The 22009-nt window shown below is 32.2% G+C and overlaps 1 protein-coding gene across 3 annotated transcripts in view; it reads left to right on the top strand.

Moving 5' to 3' along the window:
• Positions 1-21930, top strand: part of Dip-lambda (Dpr-interacting protein lambda) — a 149337-nt gene extending 127407 nt beyond the window's left edge. For all 3 annotated transcript variants that reach the window (XM_072893676.1, XM_072893675.1, XM_072893677.1), the window contains exons 5-11: positions 2921-3036; positions 3714-3899; positions 7418-7604; positions 12439-12570; positions 14633-14752; positions 16033-16203; positions 16545-21930. In XM_072893676.1, coding sequence (XP_072749777.1) covers positions 2921-3036; positions 3714-3899; positions 7418-7604; positions 12439-12570; positions 14633-14752; positions 16033-16203; positions 16545-16882 — 1250 coding nt within the window. In that variant the 3' untranslated portion in view covers positions 16883-21930. The remainder of the gene's footprint in view (positions 1-2920; positions 3037-3713; positions 3900-7417; positions 7605-12438; positions 12571-14632; positions 14753-16032; positions 16204-16544) is intronic.
• Positions 21931-22009: the final 79 nt, after the last annotated feature.

Raw genomic sequence — 22009 nt, 5'->3', positions numbered from 1 at the left:
CTTTTATAATCGCTTTTAATGCTGTTCGCAGAAGGTTGCCTTCAGATTCTGCATAACTGTTTTATTAGCGCTTGTTGGAAGCCGCTTATTGCGCGACAGAAACGCCTGACAGTCTTATTGGTTTTTAGCGTTGGCCGTTACGACGTCACAAAGACAGATTTACAAACTTTTTTTATCTTCACTTTACATACATATATTTGTCGAAAATAATTGAGTAAATTATATTGAATATTATATTTCATTTAAGATTTAATAATTTATAAATATACAATATAGATTATGTATATTTATACAGGTTTTAAGTTTTTGATTTTAAGTTAGTGCAAAAAATTGTAGATGACTTCTTTGTGGAAAATTAAGACGAGTCTTTCATATAAACATGTATTCCTATATCCCTCCCTGAGGAGTCACACTCCTTCAAAAGAGAAGGTAAAAATTAGATTTTTATTTATTTTTTCAAATTTTGGATAAGATAAAAAATAAAATTTGGTGAACCTTTTTCATTAATAAAAAGGACACTTATAATTCTCCCGTTCCGTATCGTAACTTATGCATTTTAGCATGGCCGTGCTGTGCATGATAATATATTTTATTCTTTACTTAAAGACTATTAATTTTACAAAAAAAAAAATAAAAGAAATTGAAAAGTTTCTAAAGGAATTAATTTTTAATGAATATTTTTAAAAGATTCCAACCCTTAAAAAAGTTCTAATAAAAATTGAATAAGAGTTTTATAACGATACATTTAAAAAATATTAATAAATATCTTTTTTATCTATTTGAGAAAAAAAAAGAAATAAAAACTTAATTTTTACTTTTGGAGGAATGTAACTTCTCAGGGAGGAATATAGGAGTATATATGTTTACATGAACGATCTTAATTTTCGACAAAGAATTATCTAAAATTTTTCGCACTTATTTAAATCTTCCTATATATTTCAATGTACATAACATAAATGAAAATTGACTAGCTCGATAACTTCTAATGCATCTGCTGGGAAAGAATTCCACGTCTGCCAGCGATATCGAGAATCGAGACTATTATTTTTACGTGAAGATCCCTCGCGGCACAATTTTGCCTTACGTTGGCGCAAACAGAACGATGTAGAACGATGTAAAACGGAAGAAAAGGAAAACGAAATTGATTCCAATGTAGTGAAGCCGCGAGCATCACGGCGATCTTAATTTCCTGGACGAATGGTGCGTGATAATTTCGATGAAAAATTCCATCCTGTGCACGGTGTAATTAACGAAGAGATGGCAGACCGCGCGGGCGCGTTTGTAGTCCTGCCCGCTCGCGAAAGGACCTAATTAATTAGATATCCTTGCGACAAATTGCTAGAATTACACTTCACTGATTACAATTAGACTCGGAATGAAATTCCGGTGCAATAAAGGCGGGACATACTATGCTCGCGTTATGTGTTCGCTCTTTCTCTCTCTCTCTTTTTCTACTTTGCATTCATGCGTACACCATGCACGTGAATACACGCACACTTTCGCCACTCTCACAAGATTTTATGAAAAATTAAGCATAGTATTAGGATTCCTTCATTAGAAAAGAAGAAGGGAGGAAGGGAGGAAGGGAACACTACCAGAGAGAAAAATAGAATAGGTATGCAATTGTATGAACGCTACTTTTTGTTATTAAATAAAAATTTCTATTATTACATTCTTTAGGATTAATATATCAGAACATTATATATTAGATGGAGAAGAGGAAAAGAGGCAATTTAATTTTTAAAAAATCATAAACGAGAGTAATAAAAGGACGTAATAACTTGGAACCAATAACGCATAACTGGAAAATGACCGTACAGCAATAAAAGTAGCGTGGTTCATATGAAAATACATTTTATCTAACGCTCTGATACCAATTATTCTCTCATCCGATTATTACTTTCAATAAGTTTACAATGTGTCTTTTTTTTCCGGGATTTTCGCAGTTTTCTTTTCTTCAAAGCGAAAATTAAATTTAGTTAATAAAACGACCGAGAAGGGTCGGACGAGAGAAAGAGAGCGGAATGAAAACGTGGAGAAGCGAGGGAAGAGATTGAAGGTACAACGAAGCGAGCGGCGAGGGTAGAACCGCCCGATGAGGGTAGTCGTAAAACCGACCCATGAAAACCAGGATCCGGCGTCCGGATTACGACTGCGAGATTCAAGAATTTTTCCATTTATCGCCCTTCTTGCATGAACGCATACAAGAATTCGATACGAGAATATGGGTGGCTCTCTCTCCCTCCCTCCCTCTCTTTTTGCTCTCTTAGACCGACGGAAGAGAACGGAGGGAAGGAGGGTTGTTTCCCCATCCTCGACCTACGCCTTGAATATCTAATCGGCGGCATGCTGCTCGCTCATGCATGCACTTGGAATCGGCGGCGAATCGCGGTGATGCATTCCGCGAGACACTACTCGTCAGACATGCCGCGCGCGCATTCGTTCTCTCTCTTTCCTTCTCTCTTTTTCGAACGTTCGCGATGCATCGCATTTTTCAAAGCGCGCGATGCGATCGCCTCGTCGTAATATCCAGCGAAATTGAAAAGGATGGAACGTAACACAATGCAAAATGCATCGTTTTGTTTGTCGTTTATTGTGTTCGATACGGAAAGTTGAAACTCGCAAATTGATTGCAAAAGTGCACAGTAAATCTTTTTTTCAAACGTTTCACTGTTGTCCGTTTCGTATTGTGTTATAGATTCTAAATATTTTTTATTTGTTTTTTGTTGATTAATTTTTTTTATTTATTTAGCTCAAAAGAGCTCGGCTTGTATTATAAAAATTCATTGAAAACATTTTTTATTAAAATGTATCGTTCCATGATGCGCTCATCTTCCTTTAGTAATTATTTTATATAACTGATAAAAGAAAAAGAGTGACGTAAAGTAATTAAACGTGTCACATCACTGTGATGTTTCAGGTCAGATCACCCCCGAAGTTTTGCCCGAGTTCTTAGCTCCTTTGGAAAATCACACGGTGATCCAAGGTCGTGACGTCTTCTTCACCTGCGTCGTTAATCATCTGCAATCGTACAAGGTGCATTTCCTATTTCAAATAATTCTTTGTTTGTATATTGTAGTAAAAAGTTTAAAAGAAAAAAAATCTCTCGCGTGCAGCGTGAATATTAAGAAAATTGTCTGTCATAAGACTTATGTATTGAGACTGATGTCTAAGAAACTCGGCTCTCTCGGATTTCTTTCCAATTACATAACACATTTTTATAATAAATGACACAATTTTCACGTGAAAGATGCTATCGTGTATTTTTGTCGGGACAAGATGAGAGAATTATACTTGTTTATGTGATACAATATATACTTCTTCAAGTTACATTCTATACTTTATTCGAGCATAAATTCGAGTCTGACTATATGTTATCTATTATTACTACGAACGTCGATACAGGTTCATTATATATTTATGTAATTCGGACAATTTCATATTATCTCATCTTAAACACAAATATATACATCAATTTTAATTAAAGTTAAATTCAATATTTTTGTTTTTTTTAATTATTTATCGCGTGAGTTTTAATGATGAATGTATTTTACTATAAATTTAAGTTTAGTTTAATTCATTAGTAATAAATTAAAACAATTAATATATTAAATATATTCTAATAAGATCCTCAATTTATATTTCAATGAAGTATCCAATTTTCTTTTATCTCGAGAAATAATATTCGTTTTTTTTTTTTTACTATTGTACAGGTAGCTTGGATAAAATCCGATTCCCGAGCAATTCTGGCGATACACACACACTTGGTGGCACACAATAATCGATTATCCGTGACGCACAACGGACATAACACGTGGAAACTGCACGTGTCGAATGTCCAGAAGAACGATTCCGGTACTTACATGTGTCAAGTCAACACCGATCCCATGCGTAGTCAGGTGAGCGTTCTTTCATATATTAAATACGAAGATTTACGTAAACTCTGGATTCTTGATTTCAAAATTAAATCTAAAATATACCGTAGCACTGTTGAATAAGTAATAGTCAACTAACATGATATTTTTTTAAATAACGCATATTTCTCTTCATCTTTATATTTGCGTATATCTCTTTCTCTTCTTTTGCTCCAATTTTTTTAACGATACCCGGGTACCCGCATTTTTCGAAATACCGCAAACGCAGCTTCAAACGGTATTATCCGGTACAATGGAACGCACTGCGACGCGCATCCGTAATAACAACGTATCTCTGTTAAATTAATTTCCATTTACCTTCCACCGGACGCTTTATTTTTCGACGGCGTTTTCCGCGCCGGAATTGCGCACACGGCGGTCGTTACACGCGCGGCTTTATCGATTCCCATTCGACAGAGCGCGGCGCCGCGCCGTGCGACGTAATTCGATTAAAAAGATCGAGGTTTTCGCGAAATTTCGCCAGATCTGTCCGCAGACACGAAAGAATTTTTAAAATTCCATATACAAGCTCGGCTATAACTTTTTAACGCGCGCTTTTTCTTTATCCCCGACCGTTATTTCGCGGTGTAATATCGATGTAGTATCGGCCTACAGCCACAGCTACATTTCACAGTAGACGTATAAAAAAAGAGACTATTTTATTTTATTTTATTTGATTTAAAGTGCCAAATTGTTTTATCATTAAAATTAAGATACAGCTCATTCTTCTTGTACGCAGTTGTTGTAGATTTTGTTTTATTTTCGAATTTCCTTGTGCATCGAGAGATTTTAAAAATCTTTCTAACAAAACACCAACTATCACAAGTATCACTATAATATTATAATCTTAAAAGCTCTTTAAATATTCTAAACTTTAAGAGAACTAAATAGATTTAGTGCAAAGCATGAAAACACATACAGATGTATACATTTATTCATATATCATACTTATATTATTTATGCAATTTCATCAACAGTCTTCGGGTTAGGTTTAATGTACAATAGTCAGTTAAGCGTACAATATTAACGCAAAAGGAGTATTGCATGACAGTTGCACTCCCAGTGAATAACGTCGTCGCGACAAGACGTCGCGTTGGCCAACTTTAATTATGCAGATTTTCGGCAAAGCTCAAGCTACACGCGCTTTCGAGAAAGTGCACGGGAAATTATTGCCGGCGACGGTGGTGCGGCAGGTGCACACGTCGTACAGCTTCGAACGACTGTTTCCCCGAGACGAGGAAGATCTCGGCTTTGCCGCTCCATTGCTAGACCTCTCTCGGCTGCTCGAAATATCCCTTCGTGCCTTAAATCCCGAGTGTTCCGTATGTTGCACCGTCTCGCAGTCGATGCGAGATTATTTATCGGTTCTACTTACCGCGGTTTTATCCGCTCGAGATGCGCGTCCTTTAAACCGCTTCTGGCCGGTCTGGCTACATTCTTCCGCAGACTAACGCTCGGAGTCTGCAAAAAAATATAGGAGGATGCAATTGAAAAAAGAAAAAAGAAAAAAGAAAAATTTTTATCAGATAAAATATATAAAGGATAATACAAGTTACAAAAAAACAATCTATTTATTTTAGTACATTATTACATTAATAAATTAATAAAATCGATAATTAACTTTATGTATAAAGTTGATTAATAATTAAATCTATCTTCATCCACACATATAGTTTTAGATCCGTTAGAGACTCTTACAGTCTGTTTTTTTGTCTTCTTTAATCTCTTTTTTTTTCTTTTTTCACACACTCACACGCATAGGTATATCTATTGTCGCATTCACACCTACCGTTTGTCCCGCTTGCGCCACAACGAGCACTTCGGGCCCTTTATCTCGCGGCAGGGCCGTATATTGCATCGGAAGGTTTCCCGCTTTGCCGGTCGCATTGAATTCCGCGGCATGTGTGCACCGCACGACGACCAGTAAATTTCACGTTAATCCGTGATGCACCAGCGACCGTCACTCCTGTCCGACCGATACGTGCCTTGAGCCGTAAAACGGTGCTTTTTTTACATAGCAATGTACGCTACGAAACACTCTAACGTGCTTTAGATTGACTGACGTCTCGCGACAGCACAACGCGATATTTTTGATTTAACGAGAAGACAAAGTTAATACTAAACGTCCTACACATGCGAGATATTATTATATAAATACCTGTAATTCCATTAGCTTATTGTTATATTTAATTATTGTTAATTCTTCAATTATTTGCGTCTTGTTTGAATTTTATAAAATTGAAACTTTGTTCTTGTACAAACATTTTTGCATAACGTAAGCCTTAAAGTTTACTTTTGGAATATAAAATTATTGAACAAATTTTATTAGTTTTAAATTGGAAATTTGATTTATTAGAACATTGTAAATTGCCATATTAAAAAGTTTTTAATTAATTGAATTCTCAATAAATAATATTTTAATCAATGAAATTTGATAACGATGTTATATTTTTTACTTTCATAATTAGGAAAACTTTTAAACGTTTGTAGAAAAAATTGTTGATTTTTATATATAAAGATTGTGAAAGCAAGTGTAACAGAAATATCATATTTTTATTATTTTACAATGGAAAGTAGAATAAAACAATTTAAAACAATAAATTTTTATTTTAATTACACATATATGTTGAAGCTCGATTCTTTTTGTCAATTATTAGGGAATTTTATTTTTCATCTATACGTTTACGTTGTATGAAATATAATAAACGTTTTACGTGAGCACGGTGAGACTATATTATTGTTATCACTAAAAATACTGTAGAATTTCACGTCATATAATATTTTATGTCAAAATATCATTGTAATAGAAAATTTAAACTTTTATTTTATTTTATTATATATCGTATATTTTTTCTTGCATGTTAGTCTCATTGAATTGAATAAGATACGTGCACAATTCCATGTCTACTAAATTTTATACTTTCATACATTATACTCATGCAAGGATACTCTCATTGTATATGTGCACAGGACTGTAAAACAATGTACTTTTTCTACAGCGAATAGTTCGAGCCTTGTCTCTGCCAGACCGCCTTATGTTAATATCTCTCTACGGGCTGTTTATCCCGCGCGGATAAAAATTTCGATTTTTTTTAACTCTTTCATCTTCTTCGCACTTATAGTAAAATTATAATTAAAATTTAATTAATTCTTATCCTTTTTATTCTATTCCTTGATCGGAATAATTTTAATGAGTTGATTACTCGATTATAAAAAGAATGCGATAACAGAATTCTTTGATAATATTTGATACATGTCTACAACTTAAAGTTTAAATAATAATTAAAATAAATCATTCAAATAATTTCGCGATATATATGATATAAATTTAAAAACTGAAAAATTATAATTCTCTATTAGAAACATTTAAATTTGCTCTTGGTATTAAATATCTTTTATTAAATAGCTTTTACAACGCATATTAAGCTTATTTTTCTCTTTGAAAAAGTTAAACTTGCAGTGATAATTTGAATCTCAAAATCTTATGTTTTTTTTTGTTTCAGATGGGATACATGGAAGTAGTAGTACCGCCCGACATAGTAGACGATGAGACTGCAAATGGTATGGTCACTCATGAAGGAGGCAATATAAGATTGCGATGCATCGCCACTGGTGTGCCAGAACCTATTGTCAGTTGGAAACGAGAGGACGGTCGAAACATCATTCTCAGAGAAGATGGCCAGAAACAATGTAAGCATATCATTGAATCTTCCATCTATAATATAATCTATAATAATATTCCATCTATAAGATAATTCTAAAATAATACAATCTGATTATATAAAAATTCCATTTTCATAATTTAATACAGAATTTACTCTTTTTAATCATATTAAAAATGAGAGGTTTAATCCTGATGAAAAAGACAGTAATAGTACTGTAATTAAAAATTATATCTTTTTTAATTATACTTATTATAATATTTCAATAATAATAATATCGCGTGGATTTTAATAATAATAATGTAGGATCGCGCGCGATCTACCTAGAATTGAATTGTATTTAAAGCCTCTCTGCTTGATATCATTATTGTAAATGATAATTAACGTTCGTCACAATGTGAGAGGCATTCAATAGACATGCATTAGCGGATACATACATTAGTGGGTTCAAATATAACCGAACTCAAAATGTAACACGCGAACCGCTGTGCAGTGTGCAATCCATGCTCTGATAAACTTCCTCAATGTAAGTTCACTTACTGTTGATATTTTAGAATATGCTTTGAATCGTAACTCTCACAGAACCTGGATTCTCGTAAAATTGAGTTATCCGGGATTCCTTTGAAACCGCATGTTCTGCGAATGCATTCGACAAGATGACTATATATATTTCGCTGGAATAATAATATATTCAACAGAGTCAAATAGTGCAAATTACGCCCGTCTGGGATACACGAAGTAGGCACAATATGTAAACCAGATTTATTTATATACAACGTATTTCAAAAACAGCGCTCTCTTTTATAAGCTTTGTATCATTTATAAAATTTATATAGAATTTCGAAAAAATTTCTATTTCATTATAATCGGTGTAAAAAATTTCGCAAACTCGGAAATTTTTTACGTAATAATATTATATTTGTCACATATAGTCAAATTCTTAATTAAATTTCTAGTTCAATTTATCTCGTATGATGTTATTATCACACACAGCAGTGAGCTATGTATATTTCAGTGAATTCCTTTGTGCTCATTTTCCATGATAACCCTAGTATCGTGTAACCAATTATGTGTGTTTTTTTTTAATTATTTGTTAGTAATTTTATATTCTCGATTTCAACGATCATTGATTTCAGCATAATAATGTGCGCGTAACGTTATACTGAAATGTAAAAACAGTGTAATAGGCTTGCGCTCAAATTTTCAACGAGTTTGATTTAATGAAACAAAAACTTTAATATCACATTTCACTAGTCGGAATAATCATACTAATTATGTGTTTGATGCTACTACACACAAAGCGAAAACCAACTCCGATTACGCAATAAAGTTCTTTTACGCACTAATCATCGTATGTGATTATTATTATATCACCAATATGTTGTACTTTAATCGTATTGGAATATTTATTTTTATTTATTAAAGTTTTCACTATTTGATATCAAACAATTTCTCGTTTGAAAAAAACTTTTTAAAGTCTTGAAAATATTTTCGTTTATTTGTTATTTTGTATGTAATGATTTAGTTGAAATTTCGACTTGTTTAGTTTTGAATTTAGGAATCGCACGTTCGAAATATTGATATCTGATCTGATATAGGGTACATGTTGAACGATAAATCCTAACTGTGAAGCGGACGTAGATGTTACAGAAACAGGGTCATAGGTGACATACGTGTGTATGTCGACACGGTTTCTAGTTTCTCGTTGTCGGTCATCTTTATTAGCTTTATTATTAAATCGCATCCTTAATTGCCGTGTTTCATTGCCACTATATCAAATACAAGATAATTTATTTAATACGTCAAACATTTATAGGAAGTATATAACAGTAACATAAATAAACCGTGTCTGCAATTTTCTTTTCATATTTAATGCATATATCTTCTCTTATTGAAGAGAATAATACTGCTTGAAACAATAAATTAAAATATAATTCCAAATGCAAATTCGTCAAATGTACCGGTGAAATTGAAAAAAAAATTAGATTATTCTTTCTTTCATGTTTTGAAGTATACTTTCTTTTACTTTATACTTATTCTATAGCTGTTCGTCAATTTAATAAAATAGCTATACAATTAGTTAAGTCATTTTTTAATAATACATAAGCATTTAATTATCATGTTTTTTGACATGTATCTTTGATGTTCCAGATTTCGATTTTTCTTTATAATTATCAGGTATCGATTATTACTTACCTTTTGAAAGAGTATTCTTTATAATCAATATTAATCGTGATTTATTATTCTTTTGCTTGACATTACACGAAATGTGCATTATAATTTATAGGAGTATACAATATGAGGTACGAGATTAAAGTTTGATTTTATCGCTAATAAAAATGAAGGCACATAGGAGGTACTTGACGTAAAGATAAAAAATTCTGTCTACGGAATTCTATCTGTGGTGTACTTATTTGACATGAACATCATCGATAATATCTACTTTTTTCACGTCATCAGGCTGGATTTCGTTGGAGGAGAGGCAACGATACGCATAAAGCTTTCGGGAAGGAATCTCAATTCGCGCTAACGACACGATTCCGTCGATTCTTTAATTAAGTCGTGCCGACGCGGCTGGAAAAGTGTCGGAGCGATAAAGTGTCGAGAAGCATCAGCGCGGAATAATCGATCGTCTCTCGCGCTTACCAGGCCCGCTGGTAATTAATTACAGCGCGAATGGTAATTTACGCGCCCCGCGGCAAATATATAAGCATGAGCTTCTCCCACAATGCACACGGGGTGTGTATGTCTAAAACCATAAATAACGACGCCAAGTTAAATCGCAAAATAAATAAATCGATAAATATATATATTGTACTCGCCTCTTTCGTCCCAACTGCCCCGTCCGTCGCCCATTATCGTCGAAATGTCACGAGTACGTATTTCCGTCGCGAGGCAAAACATGATAGAAACTTTACGTTGACAGAAATATTTTACAAAGATTTATTTAGCACGTCCGGCGGATGGAGAGAATTGTAGAAGAATTGTTCCAGTTCATGAACTTCAAGTAAACTCGTCCTCGCGATTAATCCCTCCCCAAGGATTAAAGTTTACAAGGGTTAATGACCGTCGGCGCGCGCGATGTCGTGGACGACCCGCTTGTCGTTCTTCGCGAGTTAAAGTGCACTTATTGACCGCTCTTACAAGCAATCCGCCCACGTCACCCTGGTAATCCCGGATCCGCTACGCAGAGTACATTCCGTGTACAAGCAGCGATTCTGCCGGAAGGACCTCCGAATCCCCGACGACCTGTCCTCTTAGCGTCATTCTCGCTCGAGAGATCAGCCGAGGAGCTTTCGCGTAAAAAAAAAAAAAAAAGAAAAAAAAAGAAAATGGATAGGAAAAGTGCGAGGTGGGTGGTAGTGATGGAACAGACATAAAAAAAGAAATTCTCCGATCGTAATCGTCGCTTCGTGCAGTTTTTACCCTACGATTGTCACTGTCGTCCTCGTTTTACCAGTTTGCTCGCTCGTGTCAGTCTGATCTTCGAAGCGTCGTAAAAATAGACACCCAGAGGACACCCGGGATGAGTCTCGTTAAACGTGGGGAAGACTTCGAGATTGGCGGCATGGATCCGCGGACGGAGATCGAGAAGGAAATATAACGAACGATAGTGCAAGCGAGGGATCGTAAAGTCGCCTCTTTCCTGCCTTGCCTCTCCGCATATCGTAAGAGGTAAAATGCATAGAAGAAACGGGCCACCCATGGGGAATCGCGATCTCCTCACCTCGCGAATCTGTCATTCGCTACGACGTGACGCCTTCTCGGCGCCTAAACGACGAGTCGAACGTTTCGGTGAATTGCGGGATTGGATACGTTGTAAACTTTTACAACACGTCTTCGGTAACGACGCTCGAAATTCAATGCTGCTCAAACAACGAATTCTGACTCTCTAACTGCATTCTATGAAAATTTAAATGGTGCTTCTCTGGGCATAACTTTTTTATATTGATTGGATAATGGAGAACGCAGAAGAGATTTCAAATTTATGTTAACTCTAAATTAAAGCGCTTGAAAAAAAAAAATATAATTTTTCTTAAGATTCTTGTAGAAAGTGCGAAATATACTAGAAGAAATTAAAGAGTGATTCGGCAAATCGTTAGGTTTCTTTAATTTATTAGAATTATTATCTGGAATTATTTTACATATAATTTTTTGGTATGTAACAAGAAAACAATGTATTACGGCAATGGATACATATGTATCATTTATAAATTATGAATTTTATTTGAAGAAACAAATCTAATAATGTAGCTGCAATTTTCTTTCTTTCTGCTTTTATTATTCAGTCACAAATATTAAATCTCTATTCTCTATTAAATTATTTCGTTAAATATAAATTGAAACGCAAAATAAATAATTTCTGCGACAGTTCAATATTAATTCTCATCTTTTTCTCTATGGTACTCACTGAAAAGAACTGGCGATCCCAGCGGTATGCCATAAAAATTTCAGTGTAATATCTCAAACATGATTCTGTCATGTTATCTCACTGTGCTTTTACGTTAAAAATATATCTTGATATATGAAAAGTATGCACTAGAATGATTCTATGTAAGTGACTATATGCAGATTTTAGTAAATTTTATCAGAAATCTTGTTCAGCATATTGCAGTTATATTAAAATGCCAATCTATTATTAAAAAGAGTATGTAGAGTCGAAAAAAATTACTCGAAAACATCGAAGTTTATTACTATTGTAAGATGTATAAAATAGAAAATTCATGTTAAAAGAGTGTAGTCATAAATTGTCAAATTATATATATTTTTTAAACTGTACTCTGTACGGAAAAAAATATTATACTGAAGTACTATATTACAAGCACTATATTACTTTTTAATATTAATTCTTCTGATTACAGCTGTGAAAACCTTTGTCGGCGAAACATTGGAATTGACGGGGGTGCTTCGGCAAGAGATGGGCATGTATCTTTGTATAGCCAGTAACAACGTGCCGCCGACGGTCAGCAAACGTTACTCCGTTGATGTTCACTGTAAGTATCATGTCGCGCTGCGGCCGTTAATTAGCCGTCGTTCCGTCGTCGTTGCGTTGCATACATTAGCAGGTCAGACATCATCCTGGTTGCCTTCTGCCTTCGAAATTGCCAAACAACGTTTGCGCCGCGCCATTCACGTATTTTAAAAAGAGACGCAAAGAATTTTAACTTCAAAAAAACGTAAAATATTATTTCTACAAATAAATTCTTAAAATTATGTACAATATTATAGTGAAACATTATTTGAATTAAAATTTAGGTTTTGATGTTAAAAGGGTTAGTTACCACGTTGAAAGATTCTCTAGATCCGTCCCTGTACACGTTACTGCATAATTACTCGCCTGTAACTATCCTTCACAACTTCGCATGTGACAGGATAGATGGATAAAGATGAGCGCGTTAATTAATTAATTAATGAAACAGGGTAAACATATAATAATTACAATTTAATACGGGGGGCAATGTAATTAAATTTACTTTCTCGAAAATTTTCTATAAAATATTTTTCCAATTTCTAGGTGAAAATTTCAAGAACTAAATTACAAAGTCAAAGTTTGCAAATTATTTTGTAATTTGAAATATTTACATAAATATTTTTAAAATACTTTTAAATTATATAGTTTGATTCTCACATGAATTGATTTCATAATGTAAATAATCTCTGTATAATTAATATAATTATAAATTTAAAAACAATGTCTATGTCAGTTTTATGTCGGTCGTATAAGCGCTTTTATCGATGTAATGTACTTTAATTATTAGGGTGAAAATTATGTCGATTATACTTCTTCAATATCGGTGGTAAAACTATCATCCAGGCGCTGTGGTTAAGGATATGCCCATAGGCTTGAAATAGGAAATGAGGTTGAGTTGAACTTCGAAACATTTTTCAATATCTACGTTACACGGCAGAATTTTTATCTAGAATTTTTCGCTAAAAATTAACGTGTCCAACATTGTTGACACCAACAAAAATTATCTTGTAATTTATTAGCACTATATATATATATATATATATTTATTTTTATAAATTTTTCTTTGTTTTATTACAAACTTTTATACATCCTTTTATAGAGAGATTAATATTAAAGAATAACATGATCTTAAAAATACTTTAATATTTTGCAATTTTAAACAGTCCAAATTTTTATTAAAAAATTTTACTAGAAAATTTTATTATAAATATTTACTTTAGAAAATCGCGTTACTGTACAAAATAATAATAAAACGTCAATAACATTCTCCTAGGAAATTCAATCGAATTACCAGAAATACGCGCATATATTCGCAGTGTTACGCCTCGCGTATCGGAAGAATAAAAAATCACCGTGCAATTTGGCTAACGGCATTCGCAAATGAAAACTTTATCAACCCTCTTTCCTCCCTTCCGAAGTCCGCTCGCGTGGAGCGTTTTTTTCTCACGCGCAAAACTTCCGGCCGCGCGCTGCTGCAAAATTAACCAGCGGGCTTGACGATTTATCCACGTCGTCGCGGGGCATGTAAATATTTGAGCGCAAAGGGTTTCGCATTAATTCGCTCTGCTTACGAAATGTAATATTAACCCACTGCTAGGGTGGCGCAAAATGCGGTGAGACCGGTTAATTCTTGAATGAGGAGCACGCAGTTCTCTTTGGGATTCAAAATATACTTTTTATTTTACTTTTCTTTATTTCCTTGATTTTATTTTCTGTCCTACATTATTTTGCTTATATAAATAAGTTTTTTTATCACGACTTTATAAATTTATTTTTTTAATAATCAAACAGATAATAGTTCTGTGATGGAATAAGAAATTTTGCATTAAAAAATGCAAGATTGCGAAGATTGATATAAAACATGAAAATGATTATAAATAATATTTAAAAAGAAACAAAAATATTTTATTCAATATTTCAATCAAAGTATATATTAGTCACATACATGTTATATGCTTTCTCTAGCGCAATATCGTTGAAGAATGCTGACGGAGTAACATGCTATTATATCGATCCATAATATATCTGATCCTATATCTTTGTATTGCCGTTAATTGCGGCAATTTAATGCTCGATTGTTTCAGTTTCACCGTCTATTAAAGTGACGAATCAATTGGTGGCTGCGCCGATTAATAGTGACGTCGTCTTGCAATGTTACGTCGAAGCATCACCTCATGCTATGAATACTTGGTACAGAGAAGGAGGTAAGAAAAAAACAGACTGTTTAATATTTCTATATTTTATTTCTTGTACAAAATATCTTGCAAATGTTAATCGACATACAATTTTAGAGAGATTTTTTTTTAATCTGATTGTGAGATAAATATTTTATAGAAACTTTAAAGCACAAATATTTTTCAACTTGTAAATGAACAAAATACATCTCGCGACAATTAAATCGATAAAAAATTTATTAATTTTTGATTCGATACTAATTGAACACTCTGTAGTTTGTATTATGTCATGTTATACCAATAAATTTGCATTTTTGATTAAGCATAGAATCGTTGCAATCAATTTCTAAAGCTTAACTTCGACATGCTATAATAATATTGATTGCAAGTCAGAATTGTGTCAGACTGAAAATCTGCATTTCACGCCATTTACTACTATAGTTTTATCACAGAAAAATTTTTACTCGCCAGCTGCCTGCGTTAATCAAATATGTAAATTTGTGAATTGCTGCTAAACGCGCACTGTTGCTCCGAAAAAAGCTCCGTCGTAAATCTCTCGTAAAATTCAATGCATTCGAAAATATTTAATTAACGATGACACTTTCTGGCGATTGATGAATTTCAAGATGTTAGTATCTTTCGCGTATCTTAATAAACGATAATAAATAAATATTAAAAAATATATATAGAAATAATTATCTATCAGTTGTCAAAATTGAATCATACATATCGCTTGGATTGAAAAGCTGTAAAAAGATTATTAGCAAGTTATATATTTGTGCTGCAATTATTGATTCGAATAAGTAAGTAGTAAGTATAATTTTTTCCTTATTTATGATTTTATATTTTTCCAGAAAAATATTTATTCATTTCTCTAAAAAAATAATATTTTATATACATAATATATGTTTATACATACAATATTAAAAATTATATTAAATAATATATTAAGAATTATATGTATATTACCACAAAATGTTAGTGTCCTTAATATTAAATTAAAAATTTTACATTTGAATATTGAAGCGTTTTAAAACACAGTTTGTAATGTATAATTTCAACATTTAATAAATCAGCCGCGCAAAAATTTATCTCAGAGTTAAGTTTTAGAGTTAAATGAAATGTTTATTATTAGACATATATTAAATAGGCAATTTTTTTATTAAATTATTATCAATTAGCCTATCTTGCACTGCCATATTTCCGATCGCTTTTATGCCAGAAATCGAATTCCGTAGAAAATGTTTCTGTAAGTGGAGTCATGTATATAATTAAAAGTAACATAATATTTTCGTTCGCTTTCTATTTAGGCGAAAAACTGCTGCCTAGTGACAAATACTCAATGTCGGAGTACGCGTTGAACGACTACTCCCGGCAAATGAATCTCACTGTCAATTCCCTGGAAAAACGGGACTTCGGCGGATACGTCTGCTCGTCCGTCAACGCGCTCGGCAAAGCCGAAGGTTCAGTACGATTGCAAGGTACAGAAAATTTTGATATGTGTGATAGCAAAAGAAAATATGTTGTCTCAACTCTTGTCTCCGGAAAAGTATCCTGATTTTAATACAAGATGAGTGATGCGTCTGACAACAATACTTTATGTGTATATATATATATATCATCTTGTTGCATAACATTAAATTGATAACAAAACATTTTTTTATTATTTTTAATCGATAACTTAATGATTTTTATCAATAAATCCTAAAAATTTATAACTTTTAAATATACGCCACTTAAAAGAAATAATTTTGAACGCTGTTATTATTCAATACACTATATTCATTTCATACAGTAGCTATATTACTTTTTTATTGTTTAGAGCTACAATTCGCAAAGACGACACCGACGACTCTTATGAAGAATCTGGATAAATCCCGTAAGAAGATATTACCGAAGGGCAAGAAAAAGAACAACAATAGCAACGGCAGACGAGTGGGCGGCTTTGACGAGACCGATTTCGTCGGCAGCGACGATGATTTCGGTACTACGCAGATCATGGTCGGTAGCACTCTTCAGGAAGGTCAGAGGACGGATAGGCCCTTTGTCGCGCCTTCTTTGTCGCCGCCTTGGGTTATCATCCATTTGAACGCCGCGAATTTCAGGCATCCCACGGTGTCAGCGATTCTACTTCTACTTCTTTTGTCGATTACTCTATAAGATGGCATGGTGTCAGGCATAAAGGATTACAATAGAATCGGCGGTTATGAAGATCTATGAGCTGATTCAGAATCTTGAGAATCGATAAATTTAGAAGACTTTAAATTTTTCGAGCAAGATAAAAAAAAATTAACATTTCACGAGTTGACGTTGAGGAGCTTTTGAGTGTTGCACGTTGAAGGCTTGGAAACTTTTATATGTATTAAGATCAATGCGCGCACGCTTTTAACTATTATGAATTTAAAAAATTTTTTTATTAGAATTTTGTTGTCCAAAAAACTTTTTATCATCAAGTCTATTCTGTCTAATTTTGATATCTATTAAAATAAAGCGGATATTATGTATTCAATAATAAATAGAAAATATTGTTATATATTTATATTAAATATAATTTTTTTTACAATTTATATTATAATATCCATATATTTTTTCTATATCAAAGTCAATTTTGAGACATTTAATACTGCAGACATAGCTGCATTGTACAGGAAACGATTATCTCTACGGTTAATCATGGACTAAATTTTCTCTTAAAGCTTGTCAGAATATATTTAAAGGAAGTAATCGTTATAGAGGAATCTCTGAATATTACAGACTCTTCTTCTTTAATCAATATTTGATGTACTTTACGTTTTTTGTGATGTCAAAATGCTTTCTCGGATTACGCGCTTCGCTCTAAGTATCGATCGTGAAATCCAATACCTTTGGAAAGTAGAAAACCAATCTTTTTAAGAAGAGAAAAGTCTGGTTCCGACGGAATCTGACATCGACTGGCTAGTTGTTATCTTCATTACCTCCTATCATCTATATAAATGCCCTGTTATCTTTTAATCACAATTTTAAGATAAACAATATAAATTTGCCGTACGTTTTTGTTCCAAGAATCTGATATCTTTGTAAAAGTTTTTGTTATAGTTTTGCTTAAAAAAACTTTGTTCAAGATTCGCTAAATATATCGAAACATATACGAAAAATATTGTTTTTTTATAAAGGAAAATAATTTCAATCAGAGAGAGGTTAATACGTGTGTGCACAACAATTAAAATTAATTACATAATAAAATTTTTTACTTTTAATTAATTACATATTAAAATTAAATAATAAAATTACATTTTATTACTTGTTCATCAAGAGAGTTAATATCTCGCGATAAGTATCTTCGGACACCATTTGCATACGAAGCTATTATGAATGCAAAATGGAGATTAATGAATGAACTTAGAAAAGCAAACAAAGGGATCAGTTAGGAATCCCTCGTGGATCTTCATTAGTCGCCTAAAAGTAACGCAAAGGGACGCGTCGTGCGTACACGACAATCCTATCTAGGCAGGTCAGTCCCTCTGGCGATGATTGTAAATATGAATGAAGAACGAGAGTAAATTCAAATTGAGAGAATATACCAAAGAGATAAAATTGGCTCTCTTCCCGAATCATTTAAATGGTCCTCGTGAAGGTGCTTCTAAAAAATATCATTTTACAAATGAATCAACTTGATTATTAGTCTTTTTTCAACTATAATTATTACTAGATAATTACACAATTATTCAAAATATAATTTATAATTAATTAAATATATAAGGAGATAAATATATTACAGTTGTACAAATTCAAAGAACTTTATTATAAGTTTTAATTGTTATTTTATATTTTTGTTGTAAATTCTATAAATTGATAAAACCGAATTTCAGCTTTCTTCAAAAGTGTTTCCATAGCATTGTTCGAGGGTTTGAGGCTCGTGATGGGAATAGAGTCAAGAAGATAGAGCGGAAGGTGCAAATCTACGCTGAAAAAGAAAATGAAATAGGTCTTCCCATTATTCGATATAACAAGGACTTTTAGATACGATCAAATGTAGTCACTGCGGCGCGACACTATAGACATAATATACATATATAGACCGAGCTGGTCCTACGTTCACAATGCTTTGTTAGTAAAAGGTCAGATAGGTAAAAAAGAAGAGAACATGATACTTAAAAAGACAAAGAATCAGAAAAGGATTTCGTCTGTTTCATTCGTGCCTATGCAATTTTTGTTAGAAAGAGATGGAATTCTTTTCTGCTTCTCTCTCTTTTTCTCTTTATTCTTCAGACTATATCATGAATGCTCGGTCTATATAACTATTAATATGTATCTGTGTATGCGATCGAAAAAGACAATGACGAAACTTTCGACAGAGTCTGTGTAAATATACGCAACACGGTGTCAGTGCGATATTCGACTGACACGTGTGAGTTAAAGAGAGACACTCTCTATCTCTTTTTCTCTTGTTTGAATACCGGCGATTAATCGAACTGTAGGTAAAATACAGGTCAAGCAATGTTCGTGTATCGCGCTCTTTCTGACAACACGACAAACGGAAAAAGAAACAATGTTAAAATGCAAATGTGTGAGAGAGAACTGCGAGATGAGTTCTCTGTGCTATTCACATTCACACGTCACAGGAGTTCGCAACTAAATTAGCGAAAGTTCTAGCTTTCTCCAAAAATGTTTCTAGCATTGTTTGAAGATTTGATGCTCATAATGCAAATAAAGTTTAACATATACTGTGTTAAAAAACTAAATATACAAATAAAGAAATCACCAGACATACAAGTCGAAAAATAATATCTTTTCTTTAAATTTTATTTTTGTAAGAGAGATTAATTTTATGTACAATTGTAAATTATTTGATGAGAAATATTGCATAAAATCTATTGGAATTTATGCGACGCACGAACTTGCTGATTTGACCTTAACAGTTCTTGCAAATCAATGTTTATATTCTTGTCGCTTAGAGTTAAAAATATACGGGTTGTAATTTACAAGTATTTCAGTATAAGTTTTTCTTTTTACTATCGATAAAAGAAAATACTGAGACGAGTGTTTACTATTGGATTAATTATAAATTTTAAATCTTCTGAAATTTGGCTGTATAAACATTAACAAAATATCATTAGCATCGGAACTAAAAAAGCCTGAGCTTCATTTTTAATAAATGTCAAATAAGCTTTAATTTTCTTTACATTTTTATCGATTCTTTATATTTTATATCATATTTATAGATACAAAGATTTTTTTATACATATATAAAGCGGAAGTTCGTAAGCTTTTTTTTATCGAACGGCTAGAAATGCAAAGTAATTAATTTACTTGATATAATTCACCGTAATATTTTCTGTGAATTATTCTATATATTTCTATTTTTTAGCATTAATAAATATATTTTATTAATTAGTATTGCTGTGAGATATGCATCAACTGCATCTCGATATAAAATATAGAGAATCGATAAAGTACAAAGTTTTTTTCAAATAAAAAAATGAGATTCACTCAGGCTTCTGATTCCTATTTCGCTAGTAATCATTTTGCAGTCCCGTTTCGCGTCTTCCATGATACTTTTTTATCTTTCATCTGTCGCGATCATGACACTGCCTGCCAGGCTAAATGTGCGCTTGACTATCGCAAATTGACGCGGCTTAATTCGGTCGGTGCACTTTTACGGTTAGATGAGCCGATGTATACTGTAATTTATACGCAGAGGATGGAGAGTACGACAATAAATACGGTATAATGAAACTCGTCAGATCGAACATTCATTGAGCTTAAAAACTCGCTAGAAAAATGCTGATTTTTCTCGTTTCTCCCATTATTTCTTGTAGAAAATATTTCGTCGCAAATTTTTTTATGAAACTCGCAATTATTAATTTAATTACGTTTAATGAGATAAGTGGCGTTTATTTATCACAATTATTCGTTTAATACTGAACTTTATATAATTTATATAAAGGCTTAAATAAATTATTATAATAAGAATATGCTAATACTATATTATATTAGATGTATTATGTAAAATGTATTTTATCTCATTCGTTTGCGTTAATGCTTTATTGCAACATATTTCATAAATTTGCGTAGCGATGGTGATTGCAAAAATCTGGCGAGTTTTTAAGTACATCTCAAATTGCTTGGCGCACTTCACGCAATATATACAGAATATATAAAAAATTGCGCACCTCTTTTTTCATATTATAATTACAAAGTGCTTGACGAAGATGAAAAAAAATGTGTTAAATAAACTATATTTGAAACTATATAATTAAATAAAATATACATATTTTATATTATTTATCTTTATCTTTAAAATTTTGAATTCGTCAGAGCATTTTATTCTTAAACATGGTATTGTAACATTTTTTTTCAACTTACTGTTTCATATGTATAATCGAGAGAAAACGCGCAATTTTCTTATACATTCTATATATGTAATATACATAATGTACATTTCATATATATAATATACAGAATCTCATTAGATAAAATCAATTGGATACCCTCTTATCATAAGATATACTATTACAAAAACGCGGAGAGTTTATCGGCGTTAAGTATAAAAAAATACATATACGCAGCAACGAGACATATGAATCATATAGGACCACGTTTAATGTATGTACATACGCTCGTATATTACATATTAACAAATACATATGTAAGTGTAAATAACACAGAAGGTGTGTGAACATTTAAATTTTTTTTGAGGTAAGCGTTTAGGACTCGTTCGATTTGATGTATCCTCAAACGAGGGTAGATTTTGTAATAATGTGACATAGAAGGTGAATTCGCGTGATTGTATCATAATGAACATGGAAGATAAGTATTGCCTATATGCACGATACGTATCTACAGTTATATATACATATACATTACATAAGATATATATTACACATATAAATATATATATATATTACATATAAATGTGAATTTGACTCGTTCGTTAGAATTCAGATAATTCAAGCGGAATGCTTTTGTTGAACTGTTATACTTTTGGGAAACATTTTTTGTTCCATCATATAAATGAAAGATCGGCAATTACAGAAAAATCTCTTATTATTTTTATATATTAATTTATTTATACAAATTAATAAATTTATTTAATAAATAAATTTATATAAATTTCCGATTCAACTATAATTTTCATAGAAATATATGAAAATCTGATGAAATAAAAATTTATTCAAATTTTCGTTATATAATTTCAGATTTTATAGTTTATTAAAGCATCTAAAATTAAATATTTTTTTACATTTGCTACTTTCGAAAATATATATATGAAATAAAATTGAGAATTACTTTCTTTAAATTTTGTAC

This window comes from Anoplolepis gracilipes, chromosome 6 (assembly GCF_047496725.1).
Source record: "Anoplolepis gracilipes chromosome 6, ASM4749672v1, whole genome shotgun sequence".
Taxonomy (NCBI): Eukaryota; Metazoa; Arthropoda; class Insecta; order Hymenoptera; family Formicidae; genus Anoplolepis; species Anoplolepis gracilipes.
This window is presented reverse-complemented; position numbering and strand designations above follow the sequence as displayed.